The sequence below is a fragment of the Phoxinus phoxinus genome, assembly GCF_949152265.1.
Source record: "Phoxinus phoxinus genome assembly, chromosome: 4".
Classification (NCBI taxonomy): domain Eukaryota; kingdom Metazoa; phylum Chordata; class Actinopteri; order Cypriniformes; family Leuciscidae; genus Phoxinus; species Phoxinus phoxinus.
The window spans coordinates 15,155,747-15,174,483 of NC_136879.1; the positions used below are offsets into that span (position 1 = coordinate 15,155,747).

General features: G+C 38.6%; 2 protein-coding genes across 2 annotated transcripts; one reads left to right on the forward strand and one right to left on the reverse strand.

Moving 5' to 3' along the window:
• Nucleotides 1-294: 294 nt before the first annotated feature.
• Nucleotides 295-2,803, forward strand: LOC306996562 (olfactory receptor 4S2-like; the record flags this gene model as incomplete). The annotated part of the gene is made up of 2 exons (XM_079609175.1): nt 295-480; nt 1,431-2,803. 2 exons carry the CDS (start codon nt 295-297, stop codon nt 2,187-2,189), a joined length of 945 nt encoding a protein of 314 aa, XP_079465301.1. The 3' UTR covers nt 2,190-2,803.
• Nucleotides 2,804-8,262: 5,459 nt separating this feature from the next.
• Nucleotides 8,263-18,567, reverse strand: LOC306997469 (uncharacterized protein; the record flags this gene model as incomplete). The annotated part of the gene is made up of 4 exons (XM_079610773.1): nt 8,263-8,328; nt 11,161-11,796; nt 11,893-12,038; nt 18,078-18,567. The coding sequence occupies 3 exons, from the start codon at nt 18,565-18,567 to the stop codon at nt 11,164-11,166; spliced, it is 1,269 nt and encodes a 422-aa protein (XP_079466899.1). The 3' UTR covers nt 8,263-8,328; nt 11,161-11,163.
• Nucleotides 18,568-18,737: the final 170 nt, after the last annotated feature.

The window sequence follows — 18,737 nt, forward strand, 5'->3', positions numbered from 1 at the left end:
TTGTTCAAACTGTTTTCAGTGTTTGTTACCAAGGCAATTACCAGTATCCACTGTCCATATATAGCAAACCAAATCGAACCTTTGCAAAACACTGCAGGAAGCATGTGAACGGAGAACATGGTAAGATTTCAACTGTTTTGTAACTGAAAAAATTATGCTACTGTTATAGGATTTGATGTTTGCTTGTCGGTGTTTTTCATCTACAGGCTTCCTATCGACAGTGACAATTCAACTTGATACATCCAATTATTTTTCAAATAACAAAATCCACATAATAATTACATATCATTGAAGATGCAGTCACTATTAAAGAATGAGTGCAGTGTTTTGGTATTCACACTCTCTGGTCTGAATGAAACGATGGAAAATAGATATGTCTTGTTTTCTCTTACCGCACTGTACTATCCCCTGATTGTCTTTTGTAATGTAACTATAATTACTACTATTCTCTTGCATAAGAAGCTTCATGAGCCGATGTATGTGTATTCTGTCTCTCTATGTTCAAAAGTATTTGTATTAGTTCGCTGGTGCATTTCTTTATTTTCCCACTAGGGGTCAGTATCTCCGTTAGTGTTTTGGTTACACGCGTGTGAGGAAATGTCCGTAGCTGCTGACATTCTACACTCCTCTCAGACCCCTTATATCTTTGGGAAGCTTTGACATGCCATAATCTGTAAGTAATTCGTGGTCAGTTTTGTTTTTTATATGTGTTGTTACTTTTCTGTAACTTAAGAGGTTATTTTAACTCTTACAAGCAAAACTTTGTTTGCGATCTAAGCCAAGCTAATGTTGCTAGCTTCTGTTTAGTATGGGGTTGCAAGTCGATGATAACGCTGTTTTTCACGCAATCCAGGTTGTAGATACAGGTTGTCTAAAGTAAAAATAAGTAGTTTTTGTTTTCCCTGTGTAGCTTTAAAGAAGGCTTTCTGAATTTATGTTCGGCTAAATCTAACTAAAGAGGAAAGACCTGTTATACTTTTACAGAATAGTGAAGAAACAAATTTACAACTTTCTTATACAGTAGCAGTAAATAAATGTTGGGATTACAGATATGTTGAACAGTGTTTTGAACTGCCTGTAAATATGTGCACTGAAAGCTGCAATTAACTGCAATTAACACCATCCACATGGTGGCAGACTGACACAAACCGTAATGTAAAAAATGTAAACTTGTGATTTCTTATATCTTGAATTCTATCACTTCCAGCATTTAAATTCACAGCAATGTGTCTTGGTTTGTTAAATAATGTATTTTTAATATAGTTTGTTTGTATGTTCACAGTTTTACAAAATCAAAAAGAGAGAGGTCTTCAGTAAAGGCACTAAGAAGAAATATGTGTTCTGTCATTCCTGGAACCACCTTCTCTTACTGAATGTTTAGCTCGCTGCATAGGCTGAGTAGCCGCACACTCAACCGAGGGCAGAAGAATGTGTTTATATGTAATCTGTGTGTAAATGGACTTTTTGGCACTTCTGGATTCTACCCTAAATTTTTGTATGATTTATTATCCCATGATCATGTGATTTCTTATATTGGATGCTTGATTCAGATATTTGTCATTTATTCGTCTATTCTGTGTGACTTTTCAACATTAACAGTGATGGCATTTGACAGGTACGTTGCAATATGTAGACCACTGGAGTATCATTCAATAATGACCAATCAGACAATTCTTAAATGTATCCTTTACTGCTGGCTGGCTCCATTTTTTTCCATGTGTCTTGTAATTAGTTTATTATCTAGACTCACCTTATGTGGCTCTACTATTGAAAAGTTATATTGTGAGATTTGGGCAGTTGCAAAACTTTCTTGTTTTTCTACAATTGTAAATAATGTGTTTGGGTATATTGTTACTCTTACATTTTTTGGACATGCAGTATTGATATTTTGCTCATACATTTACTTGATTAGAAAATGCAGGAAGTCAATAGAGAGCAGACAAAAATTCATGCAAACATGTGTGCCACATCTGTTTTCATTGATCAATGTGACAGCTGCGTTTATGTTTGATATTTTGTATAGTCGCTATGGCTCAAAGAATATGCTTCAAGGTGTGCGTAATTTCATGGCTCTTGAATTCTTACTTGTACCACCTATTTTAAATCCTCTAATTTATGGACTAAATCTGACAATAGTGCGCCAGCAAGTTATGAGACTTCTTTTTTCAAGAAACAAATGTGATGAGTGAATTTATGTGTTACAGAAAGAACCTACAAGTCTAAAGGAAGAATATTTTTTTAGATATTGTAGCAACTCAAAATGTTCTAACAAAGCATAATGTAATAACTGCACATTATGTTATAGGTATCAAGCACCGGCCCGCGGGCGGGCCGAAGGGGCGTGGCTAAACTTTTATTACTTTTTATCGGCTTTGTTTTATAACAAATATTCAATCAACTATCATAAACTATGCATCATTTGAAAGCTAAAACACTCAAGAATCATGTTCTGAGCTTGCTTTTGCAATCAATACACCAGAGAGGAAAGGGTTAAATTAAATGCTGACTGACTGACCTTGTAAACATGAACACAATGAACGGCAATACTTATCTTTGATCGCGTATGGTTCAGATCAGTTCGGACGAATCCAAGAAACACCAGCATACATTTCAATGTAAGGGTCTACTCTTCAAAATGCATCCCACTGTTTAATCCAAAACAACAACAAAATAGGGAAAAAAACTAAATATCCTCCTTTGTTTACATGAGCGTTTTGAGTTAGAGTAATCCATCATGTTCATTTTCAATGAAATATCGATTCCAACGTTCAAAAGCCATATCTCCCCCGTAGTTTGGAATCTTCCGGGTAAATTGAGCCCTCCCTCGTGTCTATCCTTCAATCACAGGCTTTGTTATTGACTAAAACAAAAAGGGAGCATTTTACCGGATGCGCGAACTGTCAATCGCGCTCCTCGGTTTTCAACTGGATAAAAGCCTGGATAAAGCCAGCCAATGTCTAGTCAGCAAAGTTTTGATTGATGGGAGTATTGACCAACCAACATCGATGCAGTGATTGACGAATCTGCTTGCATGAAACGTGTAATACAAGAACAAAGCGCAAACTTTTCATTCACACGTGCGCTTTCGCCATTCCACACGCAAGAGCGCACACACATAGTGCGCCGACACATACACACACATAGCGTTGTTTTACAATGTTTTGCCCACGGAGTTCGAATAAACCATAGACAGTATATAAACACACGGATTTAATCCAAAGCTTATATCTGAACATCTCTACCATTGATCGTCGACTACAGAATACTTTGGTGGTGTTTTGAAGAAGGTGGAGAGGAGAAGCGACGAAGAGCAGCAGAAAGTAATAGGATATCCATTATAATAATCCGTTTACTGTAATTTATTTGAGTAAAAAACACTGTTCTAATTACAAATGTTCTAAAACTATTTTTTATATATATATATATTATACATTAGTTGGAAAACGGTCACTTCTGGAATGTCTAGGCTATACATTTAATGATAGACGTTTTATTTCACTGTTTTTGCTATTAGAATTGATCAAAATAAAGGGTATTTTGTTAAAATGTTAAAATGTTTTGCTGAAATAGTTTTTTATTGTGTGGTTTGATGGGCAAAACAGTCTTGAATTGATATACATGCATGTAGTATGTACTGTTTACTCTTATGTCATTTGGTTATCAGGTGTCTATTGGAGTCTCCAAATAGGTTTTTGGAAAGGACGCCTATACTTTTCATCAATAAAAGCTTACAGAAACTACATTTTTGGGAGTATCAATCTCAAATTTGACTCAAAACATGTCCAGACATTCAATTTTATCTTTATGGTGTTTTCAGGCCTTTGACATAAAAGTCTGATCAATTTTTCCCTAAGTTAAGTTCATTCAAAGAAATCGTAAGTCACTTTCATGTCAATTTACCTTGTTTTACTCTTTTCCTATTCAACTTTGAGTTAAAATTGACTCTTGGGTAACAAAGTTTCAATTGTCTAGTTTAAAAAAAGACAAGAATTATGAATGTGGACCATAGGGTTTAAGAGCTACAGACATTTGTATTTGGGTATGCCGTTTTCAGAAAATTCTCAAAAATAGGGGCGCTTGATAAGGGGTTAAGCCCTGTCTGTGAAACACAACAGTTTAATTAAAAAATGTGTGATGATGATGACATGCTCCATTATTTTGAGTCACTTTAACCCAGAAATACATTAAGATTTATGCACTAAATTAAAAAAGTAAAGTTTCTGCTTTCTATCATCGTAATTCTAAGTGTTTACATTTTTTTTTTATATATAGGCATTTAAATGGTTGTCATAAAAACATGTTTAAATTCCACAAAAATGATAAATGTATTCATAATTTTAGCTATCGTCACATATTGTCACGTACTGCTTTGTCAGTAAACACGACGAAGGAGATTAATTTAAGAAGAATTCAAAAACACACCAAGATATCAGAATAAAAGCTTACAAGAACAGCTGAGATTTATTTAGAGTCAATTTGGAGTCACTTTGGGTGAATAAAGGGCATTACAGACAATACCATTACAGATGAGCTTGCTGATTAGTTCATTCTGAAGTATTTTTTTTCAGTGGCATTGCATAGGTAGCAATTTCACATTAAAGGTGCAAAGGTCTGATTTTATTTTTCTTTCTTTCTTTCATCACAAAACTAAACTGTTTTAATGGGTGTGCAGACTTTTTATAACCACTGTACATGATGGAAAGTTGTACTGTAGTTTTCAACATGCCCTCTAATGAACCTTCAGGCTTTGTTTTGCTCAGCTTGTATTAAAGTCACTGTAACAATGAAAACATAGATGTTATTCATATCTAATTAATAAAAATGAGGCAACAGATTACAAGCAATATTATTAATTAAATTTAACAAATTAGAATTGAGTAATAATTAATCAAATTCATTCCTTAAATGTTAAACATTTAAAATGAGTAAAAATTACAAAATATATGTTATTGCCAACATTGAAGACACCTGATGTTAACAAGCAGAATCACTGAAGGAGAAAACCATAAAGTCACCATTATGGCGATCAGTGTGTGTTTTAGTTGGGCTCTTGACCCTTAAATTATTAACTTTAAGTGTTGTTTGATTGCTGTACATGAGTTATAACAGCCAGATGAATAAATAGAAAAGGTGATATAATGGTGTTGGTTGTGTTTTAACGTAATCATTATTTCAAAATAATTTGACCTGAATCACTGAACTCATATAGAGTTAGGTTTATTTTATTAATTCTAGCTGCATAATATTTGTAGCCTTTTCAATGAAATTCAAATGATCAAATCAATAAAACATTTATTTTTTTTATTTTTTTGTAGGACATACAGACATCAAGATTTAGCGTATGAATCTCAGCAATGGTGACAAACAGATCACATCTGATCATAAGCTCATTATTTATTCATGCAGCAATACATGATGGGAGCCATGAATGAGTTTTGATTGGTGCAACCCAGAATGCACTGCAACATGCTTTATAAATGTCACCATTGTTGAGATTCACAGGCTGATTCTTGATGTCTGTGGGGTTTTTTTTTTTTTGTACAAGAGAAACTTTTTAGAAATTATTTGGATTACATTGTAAAAGTTACAAATATAATGGTGTACAAGGCCAGTACTGCTATAGTTAATAAAGTTAACTCAACTCATAAATTGGACTCTATATGAGTTCAGTGATTCAGGTCAAATGATTGTGATATAATGATTATGTTAAAACACAACCAACACCATCAGATCACCTTTTCTATTTGTTCATCTGGCTGTTATAACTCATGTACAGCAGTCAAACAAAACCTTAAAGTTAACAATTTAAGGGTCAAGAGCCCAACTAAAACACACTTAATTATGGTTTTCTCCTTCAGTGATTCTGCTTGTTAACATCAGGTGTCTTCAATGTTGGCAATAACATATATTTTGTAAATTTTACTCATTTTAAATGGTTAACATTTAAGGAAATAATTTGATTAATTATTACTCAATTCTAATTTGTTCAATTTAATTAATAATATTGCTTGTAGTCTGTTGCCTCATTTTTATTGATTATATAAATAAAATCTATGTTTTAATTTTTACAGTGTAAATAAATGTTTGCTTGTGATCTGTGCTATCTTGACTGAAGCAGATAACGGGATCTCTCTCACCCTCTCTCTGGTGCATGCTGGGAGTGTGTGAGGAGCTTGAGTGTTTGGGAGCGAGTGCGTTATCTATTTTCTTTGTGTTTATTTATGTTTTTCCCCTTGGTAGTTCTTTTCTAGTTTTAGGCAGACGACAGAGCAGGAAAAGGCGCGGTTTTCAAAGCGGTATGGAGTCTGTTCCCGGGTCAGCTCTGTCACTGCATGGTTGCAGGTGTGTGCCAGAGCCTGGAGTGACAGAAGATCTGCTCGTAGTTATCGGGGAGCAGATCGGTTTTGATAACATAGTGTCGGCATCACCTATGAATATAGCAATTGTGGTATTTTTTTAATCTGAACCGCTGGTAAATCAGTTGACTGTGAGCGTGTTATGGGTTAAAGAAACGTTTGTTGTTGCTGTTAGCTCATTATCCGCTCCAGCAACTAAAATCAGTATATCAAATGCGCCTCCGTTTGTGTCGAATTACGCGATTACGAAAGAGTTGCAGGTTCGTTAAGATTAAAATGGTTTTAATCCCCGTAAAAATGATTCCCCTCGGGTGTAAAAATGCTGCACTCAAACATGTACTCTTTTTTAGACGTTAGATCTATATGTTTCTTACTTCACCAACGCGTACTCTTGAAGTTTCCTTCCGTGTGAATCACGGAGAAAACTCGTTTATGGTTTAAGTGAGCACTGAGCGTTTGAAGTGCTTCGAGTGCGGTGATTTGACTTAAAGTTGGTTTTATATTTCAATTCAATTCAATTTAATTCAAATTTAATTGTATAGCGCTTTTCACAATACATATTGTTTCAAAGCAGCTTTACAGAAAATGCATTTCAGAAATGTACATACAAAAATACAGTTAGTTAATCATAAATTTAGGGCATAACATATCGCCGGCGTTGGGTCGTCTCTTCACAGGCGTCGAGTCGTCTCTTCATGTCACGAACCACACACGGGAAGCAGGGGTTAGATCCATTTGCAGTATTTATTGGGTTATCCGTACTCGTAAACAGTCCAGGCAGGGGTCAAAACCAGAGAAGCAATCCAAAAACATAAAACAATACAAAACGGGCAACAAAGCAGAACTCAGAAGTGGTGTGATATATAACAAGGACTCCGTGACACATACTAAAACAGACAGGGTTATATACACAGGGAAATGACAATGCTAATGGGGAATAGGCTGAGTGCAATGATCAGTGATTAGGAAACAGCCGAGTGCAATGAGAAGACAAGGATCGTGGGAAATGTAGTTCACTAGTGTGATGGACACCGTGAGGAAGGAGGACATCTAGTGGTGACCCAAGGAACATAAACCAGACACTGTGACATAACCCCCCCTCTTTGGAGCGGCTACCAGACGCTCCAAGACCCACAAAAAACAAACAAAACAAGAGTCCAGGCGGGAGGTGGAATGGTGGAGGATCAGGGGGAGGGATGGAGGGCCAGGACCATGAAGGGGAACAGGAACAGGGGATGACAATTTAACCGGCGGCCGTGGCGAAGCAGACAGTCCATCGGGCGGCCAGGGCGGAGACGACAGTCCATCGGGCGGCCAGGGCGGAGACGACAGTCCATCGGGCGGCCAGGGCGGAGACGACAGTCCATCGGGCGGCCAGGGCGGAGACGACAGTCCATCGGGCGGGCCAGGGCGGAGACGACAGTCCATCGGGCGGCCAGGGCGGAGACGACAGTCCATCGGGCGGCCAGGGCGGAGACGACAGTCCATCTGGCGGCCAGGGCGGAGAAGACCCCTCGGGCGGCCACGGCGGTGAAGACCCCTCGGGCGGCCACGGCGGTGAAGACCCCTCGGGCGGCCACGGCGGTGAAGACCCCTCGGGCGGCCACGGCGGTGAAGACCCCTCGGGCGGCCACGGCGGTGAAGACCCCTCGGGCGGCCACGGCGGTGAAGACCCCTCGGGCGGCCACGGCGGTGAAGACCCCTCGGGCGGCCACGGCGGTGAAGACCCCTCGGGCGGCCACGGCGGTGAAGACCCCTCGGGCGGCCACGGCGGTGAAGACCCCTCGGGCGGCCACGGAGGTGAAGACCCCTCGGGCGGCCACGGCGGTGAAGTGAAAATGCCTAGACACCGTGAAAACTGAGACCTCTAATGTTAAACCCAGGGAACCACCAGACACTGTGACACTTCACAGGCGTTGGGGCATCTGAAGTCTCCATGAGAGGCTGGATACATAACTGGAGCTGACGAACTCTATTTGAATTATAGAGACAGGCGTCCCGAGATAACAACAAAAAAGGCAGATGGGAAATAATTAGCGTAGCTGCTGTTCATAACATGAATGCATTTGATCTGATTTAACTGTAGTATAAAAGGTATGAGATGCATCATGCGAATGCTTGGCTAAAGAGATGCGTCTTTAATCTAGTTTTTAAACTGGGAGAGCGAGTCTGAGCCTCGGACAATATCAGGAAGGCTATTCCAGAGTTTAGGAGCTAGATGTGAAAACGCCCTCCCTCCTTTAGTGGACTTAGTTATCCTAGGTACGACCAGAAGCCTCGAATTTAGCGATCTTAAAGAGCGCGATGGATTGTAGGGCGATAGAAGATCCCTTAAATACACAGGAGCTAAACCATTTAGGGCTTTATAGGTCAGTAGCAATACTTTGTAATTGATACGGAACTTAATAGGTAACCAGTGTAGAGATGATAAAATTGGTGTTATATGATCATATTTTCTTGACCTAGTAAGAACTCTAGCAGCTGCATTTTGGACTAACTGTAGCTTGTTTACTGAGGATGCAGGACAACCAGCTAATAAAGCATTACAGTAATCTAGTCTCGAGGTCATGAATGCATGAACTAACTTTTCTGCATCAGAAACTGATAGCATGTTACGTAGCTTAGCAATGTTTCTAAGGTGGAAAAAGGCTGTTCTTGTGACATTTGAAATATGATTTTCAAAAGACAAGTTGAGGTCTAGTATAACACCCAGGTCTTTTACTGTAGAGGATAAAGTAACAGGACGTCCTTCTAGATTAAGGTTGTATTGTAAGAGGTTTTGTGGGCAGTTTTTTGGACCAATCAGTAATACCTCCGTTTTATCTGAATTTAATAGAAGAAAATTACACGTCATCCAATATTTTATATCTTTAACACACTCTGTCATTTTAGATAATTTAGTGTTATCATCTGGTCGTGATGAAATATATAATTGAGTGTCATCAGCATAACAGTGGAAACTTATTCCATGTTTCTTATAATATTACCAAGTGGCAGCATATAAATTGAGAATAGCAGAGGGCCTAATACAGATCCTTGCGGAACTCCATAATTTACTGATGTTATCTTTAATTTTCCCCTATTTAAATGGACAAATTGGTAACGGTCTGATAGGTACGATCTAAACCAGCTTAATGCCTGTCCCTGAACACCAGTGTAATTTTGTAGTCGATCTAAGAGTATTTTATGATCTATAGTGTCGAACGCAGCACTAAGATCGAGTAAAACTAGTATTGAGATACAGCCTTGGTCAGAAGCTAAAAGTAAATCATTTGTAATTTTAACGAGTGCAGTTTCTGTGCTATGGTGCGGCCTGAATCCTGACTGAAATTTTTCATAGATATTGTTTTCTTGCAAGAAGGAGCACAATTGAGCGGATACAACTTTTTCTAGTATTTTAGACATAAATGGAAGATTTGAAATGGGTCTGTAATTTGCTAGGTTATTTGGATCTAATTGTGGTTTCTTAATAAGAGGTTTTATAACTGCCAGCTTGAACGTTTTTGGAACGTGACCTAAAGATAGAGACGATTTAATAATATTGAGAAGAGGCTCTTCCACTACAGGTAACACTTCTTTCAGTAGTTTAGTGGGTATTGGATCTAATAAACATGTTGTTGGTTTAGATGCAGTGATAAGTTTATTTAGCTCTTCCTGTCCTATAGTTGTAAAGTGCTGAAGTTGTTGTTGAGGGGCGATAATTAAAGCTGAATCATAAGACGCTGTCAAAGATTGTACATTTACAATTGTGTTTCTGATGCTTTCTATTTTCTCAGTGAAGAAATTCATGAAATCATTACTACTAAGATGTAACGGAATATTTTGGTCAGATGACGTCTGTTTATTTGTTAGTCTAGCCACAGTGTTAAATAAAAACCTTGGATTATTTTGGTTATTTTCTATTAGTTTGCGGAGATGCTCAGCCCTGGCTGCTTTTAGAGCCTTTTTATAACGTGACATACTGTCTTTCCACGCAATTCTAAAGACCTCTAAGTTAGTTTGTTTCCATTTGCGCTCTAAGTTACGAGTTTCTCTCTTGATAACATGCGTAGCACTGTTGTACCATGGTGCTTTAGTTTTCTCTCTAACCTTTTTTAATCTAATTGGTGCAACAATTTCTAATGTACTAGAGAAAATGGTGCTCATACTGCTAGTCATTTCCTCTATTTCACCTGTTAGTTTGGGTTCACTGAGGAGCTGAGATAGATCAGGTAAGCTATTCAAGAATCTATCTATAGTGGTTGGAAGGATTGTTCTGCCTGGTCGATAACGTGGCGCAACATGACACATTTCAGCCGTACGTAGTATGCAAGTTACCATGTAATGATCAGTGACATCATCACTTTGCGGTATAATATCTATATAATATCGGTTGGATCGGTTCCATATGATATAATTAAATCTAGAGTATGATTAAGACGATGAGTGGGACCACTAACGTTTTGCTTGACCCCAAAGGAGTATAGTAAATCTGTGAACGCAGCCCCTAATGCATCATTAGTGTTATCAACGTGTATGTTAAAATCTCCAACAATTATTGCCTTATCAACATTGACTAATAGATCTGAGAGAAAATCTGCAAAATCTTTTAGGAAATCCACATAGGGCCCTGGAGGTCTATATACGGTAGCCAAGGCTAGAGATAATAGGGATTTATTTCTTGCATCTAAAAGCATCACATTTAGCACAAGTACTTCAAACGAATTAAACTTGTGACCTGTTTTCTGAGTAACATTAAGAATATCTCTATAGATTGTTGCAACACCGCCGCCACGACCAATAAGACGGGGCTCATTTGACTTACTAGTCATATGGTGTGTAATGTCTTGGAGATGTTGTCCGACAGAACAGCCGCTCCGATTCTGCTGGGGTGCAGGCCATCAGCACGGTAGAGCCTAGGTCGCTCCCAAAACAGATTCCAATTATTTACAAAGAGCAGTCTCTGTTCATTACACCATGACATTAACCATTCATTTAGTGCAAACAATCTACTGAACCTTTCTTGTCCTTGTCGGTACGTGGGAAGTGGTCCAGACACGACGATCTTTGCTTCAGGCGATGTTCTGCGTACCGTCTCGATCAGGCTCCTGTAGTCCCTCTTCAGAACCTCCGTCTGCCGCAGCCTGATGTCGTTCACCCCCGCGTGCAGCACGACAGCTCCGACGTGCTCGTCACCGTTCAGGATCTCGGGGACCTGCGCAGCGACATCGAGAACACGGACACAAGGAAAGCAGTGAGTGCGCACCATACCTTTACCTGAGGTAGCGCGGACATGCCGGACGATGGAACTGCCGATGATCACAGCGTCGTTGCGTTCCGTCTCGCGAAGGGGGGAGAAGCGCTTCCAGGTGGAGATCTCGAAGACCGGGAGGGGCGGAGAGGTCCTTGCTCTGGTCCTGGCTCGTGTTTTCCGCTGTGGAATCATCCAGGGTCCATGGTGCTTTGTCTGTGCCGGAGTGAATGAAACCAGGGATGTTCGGGTCCTGTGCAGAGAAACATACGGCGTAGAGGAAGACGGAGTTGAAAAGTTACTAACCACTGACTTGTGAGGATCGGCGCGTGATGCTTCAAGCGCTGATCGTCGGTCTCGCAGCTCGGCCTGCCTCCCCAGCAGATCACGGATCTGCTTCTCCACGGACTCCAGCTCCAGCCGCACCGAATGCAGCTCAAACGTGTCCTCACCTGCACTCAGAGGTAGACACACATCCGATATATTCGCCATTATAACAGATGCACAATAAATTAGCAGTGATACTACCAATATCACTACTAATTTATGACTGAAATTGTGGATAGAACCCGTATCCTTTCAGTGATTCGAGTGTAAATAAGACGATCGATAGGCGAGACCACGCGGGCAATGCTAGTGGGTTAACGTTTAAAGATAGTAACGGAAGTTCGGAAAGTTGGATATAACTAGTGATATCAAAGCAATCCGAATGTTTTTTTGTTTTTTTTGTTTTTTTTATAAATAGTATCGGAGATATGTTCAAGCGAGTTCGCGCGGGCTAACGTTAACGTTTAAAGATAGTAACGGAAGTTCGGAAAGTTGGATATAACTAGTAGTATAAAAGCAATCCGATTGTTTTTTATAAATAGTATCGGAGATATGTTCAAGCGAGACCGCGCGGGCAAAGCTAGCGGGCTAAAGTTAACGTTTAAAGATAGTAACGGAAGTTCGGAAAGTTGGATATAACTAGTGATATCAAAGCAATCCGATTGTTTTTTATAAAGAGTAGTATCGGAGATATGTTCAAGCGAGACCGCGCGGGCAAAGCTAGCGGGCTAACGTTAACGTTTAAAGATAGAGGCTATTGACCCTTATATTATTTACTTAAAAAGTGATCTGTTGGTTTTGTTATGACAATCATAATTTGAACTTGATCACTGAACCCTTATTTCTGACTTAGTTTTAAATTGTTTATTACAGCAGAACTGTGATTCTACATAAATATCCAGAATTTTTGATAAATAAACACGAAATAATTTATTTTAAAATTATTTAAAAAAAATAATCTTCATTTTAGGCACACACAGACATCAATATTCAGTCTATGCATCTCAACAATGGTGATGAGCAAAATATTCAATTAGTAAAAGGAAATTACTTAAAAGACAATTCAGATCATAATTTATTAATTCCGCAATGCATGATGGGAGCCATTAATGAGTTGATTGTCGGCAGCCACTGCAACATGCTTTATTATTGTCACCATTGTTGAGATTCACAGGCTGATTATTGATGTCTGTGTTTCTAAATAAAGTGATTTAAAAGTCTCTTGATTCGAACAATGTTTATTAAATATTTTGGATTATATTAAAATTACTGAAAACCATATGCTTTAGAATCAGAGAGCTGCTGTATTAACAAGTTATATGTTATATAGATAACATATCTAAATATGTTTTGTTTATTTCAGATCACAATATGATTATGGCAAAACATAATCGACACCATCAGATCACATTTTCCCTTTGTCCATCTGACTGTTATTAATCAGTAACAGCAGACAAGCAAAATTTAAAGTTAATAATAAAAGGGTCAAGAGCCCAACTAAAGCAAACACTGATCTCCATAATGGTGGCTTACAATTTGAGATTTTCTCCTTCAGTGATTCTGCTTGTTAACATCAGGTGTTCATCACTAATGCTCAATCATAACTCAATTATTAACTTAATTATCTCATTAACTTTAACACTATTGAGTGTTCATTTAACACTCATATTTTAACACTTTACACTCTTGAGTGTGGACTCATATAAACTCCCAGTAGTGTTGATTTAACACTGGAGTGTTTGCTGTGTTTTTGCTGTGCACATACGTGGACAGCACCACAAACATAGTTAAGTTTTCCAAAATAAAGTTGCCAACCAGGGTAAAAATAATTTCAGGTTTGATATTTGCTGCATATTCACCTAGACTGCTTTATTGTAGCTAATTTTGTGTACTGTACATACAGTACGCAAATATTTCAATGTAAAACTTACAGTAATTCACCAAATGGATTTTTTCATGTTCCAAATGTTGTAGTATTCCTAGTGACCAGACTGACTTACTACAGGTGAAATTTTTACAATACTTGCATTACTGTGCATGCAGTATACACATAGCCTAAATTGTGAAAAAAAATACTGTAATTCAGAAAAGGCATTTTTGCACAATACTTGGTTAGACTAGTGGCATTATTTTTTTTTGCTAAAAAGTTTTTTTTTTTTTTTTTAACAGCAAAACATAATATTTCTGTACATTTTCATAACAATAACATTAAACTTAAACGTCATTATTTGTAATATTTTTTCAGGCACATTTATTACACTTCAGAAATCATTTTTCAAAATAGTCCAAGCCTTCCAGGTTCAATGTGAATTATGCCACATGTGGTTTCATATCCAGTGCCTCAAAATGAATCTGCCACCAGAAGAAGAACCATGGATTTGTGGTTTGTGTTTGTAAGCTATTCAGTTAGAGGAGCTCATGCTAAAAGTGTGTTTAAATTGTTAGAAATCTGTATGTATTTTATGAAGCATTTATTTTTTATTTTTTTATATATAATTTAATCATCTAGATCTTAAATATTATTTAACCAAATCCAATCAATCATATTTTAAGAAACATTACTATCAGGTTGATGTGTTTCTCATTACTTTCATTTTGTATTTTTATTTATTTTTATTACTGTAATTTTTTCATAAACATACTTGAACATTTTACCTACAGTATGCAAGTTATTGTCTAAATTTCACCTGTAGTAAGTCTGTCAGGTCGCTAGGAAAGCACTACACCATTTGGGACATGAAAAGATACTTTCGGGGAATTACTGTATTTTTTTAATAAACATATTTGATAATTGTACGTACAGTAAGGGAGGTATTGTCACAATTTCACCTGCAGTAAGTCAGTCCTTTCACTAGAAAAGTACTACAACCTTTGGAATATAATTATTATGATTTTTTTTGCAATTTCATGAACATATGCAATAAAAATATGTAATCATATATGTAATAATATGTTTATTATTTATTACATAAACATATTTGATAATTGTAAAGTAAGGGAGGTATTGTCAAAATTTCACCTGTAGTAAGTCAGTCTGGTCTGTAGGAAAGCACTACAGCCTTTTGAACACGAAAAAATACTTGTGAATTACTGTAATTAAAAAAAAAAACATTGGTCAACTGTACGTACAGTAAGGGAGTTTTTGTAAAACATCTCATCTGTAGTAAGTCAGACTGGTCACTGGGAACATGCTACAACCTTCGGATAGTAAAAAAATCCCTTTGGTGAATTAATGTAATTTTATTCTAAAAGTACTTATGTACATTATGTATAGTGAGGCAGGTTTCCTAAATACAATCATTGTAATGCACTTTTTATTGTTGCTAAAGTACAATCAATAGCATTAGAACACATAATGTAAGAGATATTTGACAAGGGTGTGTGTCATCACCTGCACTTTTTGCTTTGTATACAAATGATTGCAGGATCACACATAATAATAATAGTATTATAAAATATGCTGATGATACTGTCATTTTGAGTCTCTTACACAAAGATATGGACCTATCATCCTAAAACAGCCATGAAAATCATAGGAATAAAACAATATGAACCCATACATACTCTATACAAAGAGGCAATGATGAGAAAAGCAACGAGTATTAGTATTGACTTTGAACATCCTCTTTTTAGCGAATACCAGCCGTTGCCATCGGGAAAGAGACTGAGAATGCCAATTTGTAAAAATAGACTGAAGCTTTCATTTGTTTCGGCCTCGCTAAAATTGTGGAATATGACCCGGAACATTGCATCTAGACTAGAGCACACTAGCAGTAGCACGTTAAGCACTTTACATATCTTGTATTTTATTTTTATAGATTGTTGTGCTGTGTATATATTGTTGTGTTGTGTAGTATTCACTTTGCCCAAGACAAATGTGCCCCACAAATAAAGTTGATCCTTATCCTTATATTTACTGGTACATCTGTAGCTTGCAAAAATGTATTTTTCAGTTTGCACACAATTAAAAAAATGACAACTTTTTAGACGGCCCCTATCTTGTCTACCACACTACATTGGACATTCGGTGAACATTCGCAAGTTTGTATGCCATTAAAACAATACTTGCCCATTTAGATCGATTGTGGAAAATTTTGTAGTTCACTATCCTTGTCCTAAAGATCATGTAGCTGCTTTTATTTTGCAAAAATGTGCTTTATTGCACATGTTATTGAGACAGGTAAAGTTGGTTTTATATTCACACATTCACACTTTTTTGCTTAAAAACTGTCTCAATAACAGTTTGATAAATATGATTGACTAATTTGTCACTCCTTCATCTTGTTCCACACTCCTCTCCTCTGCTCTGCTACAGCATTATGATGTTCAACAGTAACTCCAGTATCAACTCTAGATGTGGATGGCCCAAATCACCACTTACATTGAAAAAGTTTGTTAATTCTGTGATGAAGGCAATAAAAACAAGTAGTTACTGTATGAAGAAATCTCACAACAAAAGAGGTTCCGTCTTAAAAAAGCCATTTCGTCGTGACGTCAAGATGAAACATTAGCTCGTCCACTTATTGCGCATGCAGACACCAGTAGTCCATGAGCCAGGGCCCCAAATTTGGTCCATCTGTATCATCTGGGGGGACAAAGTCTCATAGTGATTTACAGGGAAACTTAAACCTCAAACCAGCAGCTGATTCTTGTGTGGACACTGGACAGCATCATGTCGAGGAGACGCTGTGCTCTACAATGTGACGGTAAAGACTTTTTTTTTTTCACTGCCCAAGGACGAGCATGTGAAGAATCTGTGGTTAAAATTAATCTTTACCATGATACTACAGCAGTATAATCCTAAACTATTCATGTCACCTTTATTTTACTGAAGACTGCTTCTCAAATCTCGGAGTTCAATGCAGGATTTGCAAACCGCTTGCCCTTGAAAGACGGTGTTCAAAATACTAGTTTTGAGTTTTACATTGTGTAGGTCTCCTGCTAACTGGCTAACTCATGTTATCACTGTCTTACTGAAATACTTCTGCTAATCAGTTGTGGGCCACTATTAGATAAAACTCTGTCTATTAATTCAGATCGTCGTTCTCACTAAGTAACTTTGAGGAAAGATTAAGCATGGAGCAAGATTTGTAGCATCAGTCATGCTAGAGCTCGGCTAATGTATACATTGCATACATGCACTGTTATTGATACAGTTTCCAAGTGTTCACTGCACCGCAATATATTAGAAACATACTCTGTAAATAAATTAGTACAAGTAAAATAATCGGTTGATGGACATGCAGATGTTAATGCTGATGGTGAGGAATCGCAACATCTCATAATGTACCTCAAACTGAGTAGTGTATCACTGAAACGTCCTGCTCGAGTCGTCCTTGCGATGGAGGTTCGGGTTGAATAACTAGTTCTTCTAGTGTTTCATCATCGGACTCGCGCTCGGATTAATATGGTCAAATCGTTATTGTTTGTTACGGTGTTTAGTTTACGATGTAGGACGCCTCATGCACGCAGAGCTGTCGTTGTTATGGCAATGGGAGTTTTTGTTTTAGACGCGTGCTGTACGCGGTAAACCTGTCACGACACGCACACAAAGTGGTAAGATCCAAGAGCAGTATTTATTGGGTAATCCGTACTCACAACTAGTCCAGGCAAGGGTCAAATATCCAATAGGGCAATCCAAAGACACAAGAAATGAACAAGAAACGGGCAGCAACAGGAACAGAAGTGTGGGGACATTAAACAACAAGGACTCCGTAACAAACACTAAACAGGCAGGGTATATATATATAACACAAAACTAACAATGATAATGGGGAACAGCTGAGTGCAATGATGATGTGGAACAGCTGAGTGCAATGATACAGTGATGGGTACAGACAAGGATTGTGGGGAATGCAGTTTATAATGTTGATGACACCGTGGTGAAGAGGACCTCTAGTGGTTACCCAGGGACACACAACCAGACACTGTGACATACCTCCCCCTCTACGGAGCGGCAGGCGTGACGTGAAGCTCAGGCTCGGCAGCGGCAGGCGTGACGTGAAGCTCAGGCTCGGCAGCGGCAGGCGTGACGTGAAGTTCAGGCTCGGCAGTGGCAGGCGTGACGTGAATCTCAGGCTCTAGCTCAGCAGTCTCAGCGTAGTGAGATTCTGGCCTGGCGGTCTGGGGAATAGATAGCACTGAGACTTGTGAAAATCTCAGACTATAGGCTGCTCGGACTGATCTCAGTGGCTGATTGGCCAGCTTGGACACCAGTCCATTCCACCCTTGGATGGTTCCAATGGGAGTGATTGTGCTGGCTGATGGTGCGATCTGCAATGGGCCACACTCCGCGGCCGATGGAGACACTGGCTCGGCGGTGGCCATCCTGTCCGGGGACACAGGTGCAGGGTCAGTCCTCCCGTCAGGAGACACAGGCATATTCCACTGGCTACGATGACGAAGATAATCTGTGAACCCCCAAAAGTCCAGAATTTCCAGCCCATTCAATTCCCACTGAGGCAAAGGGTCATCCAGACAGACATTGAATAATTCCTTCAATGCTGCCTCATTGTAGTCCATACCTCTAGAGAGTGTCCAAAAAGTCTGAGCCAGACAATCCACCGTCTGGCCCTGCTGGCGTAGGGCCATCAAATTTTGGACTCGTCCCCTCCTCTCCTTCTCCGTCTTGGGGGAAGAGAAACGAAACCCCATAATGCTGGATCTTTAATGTGACGGAGTCCTTCTGTCACGACACGCACACAAAGTGGTAAGATCCAAGAGCAGTATTTATTGGGTAATCCGTACTGACAACTAGTCCAGGCAAGGGTCAAATATCCAATAGGGCAATCCAAAGACACAAGACATGAACAAGAAACGGGCAG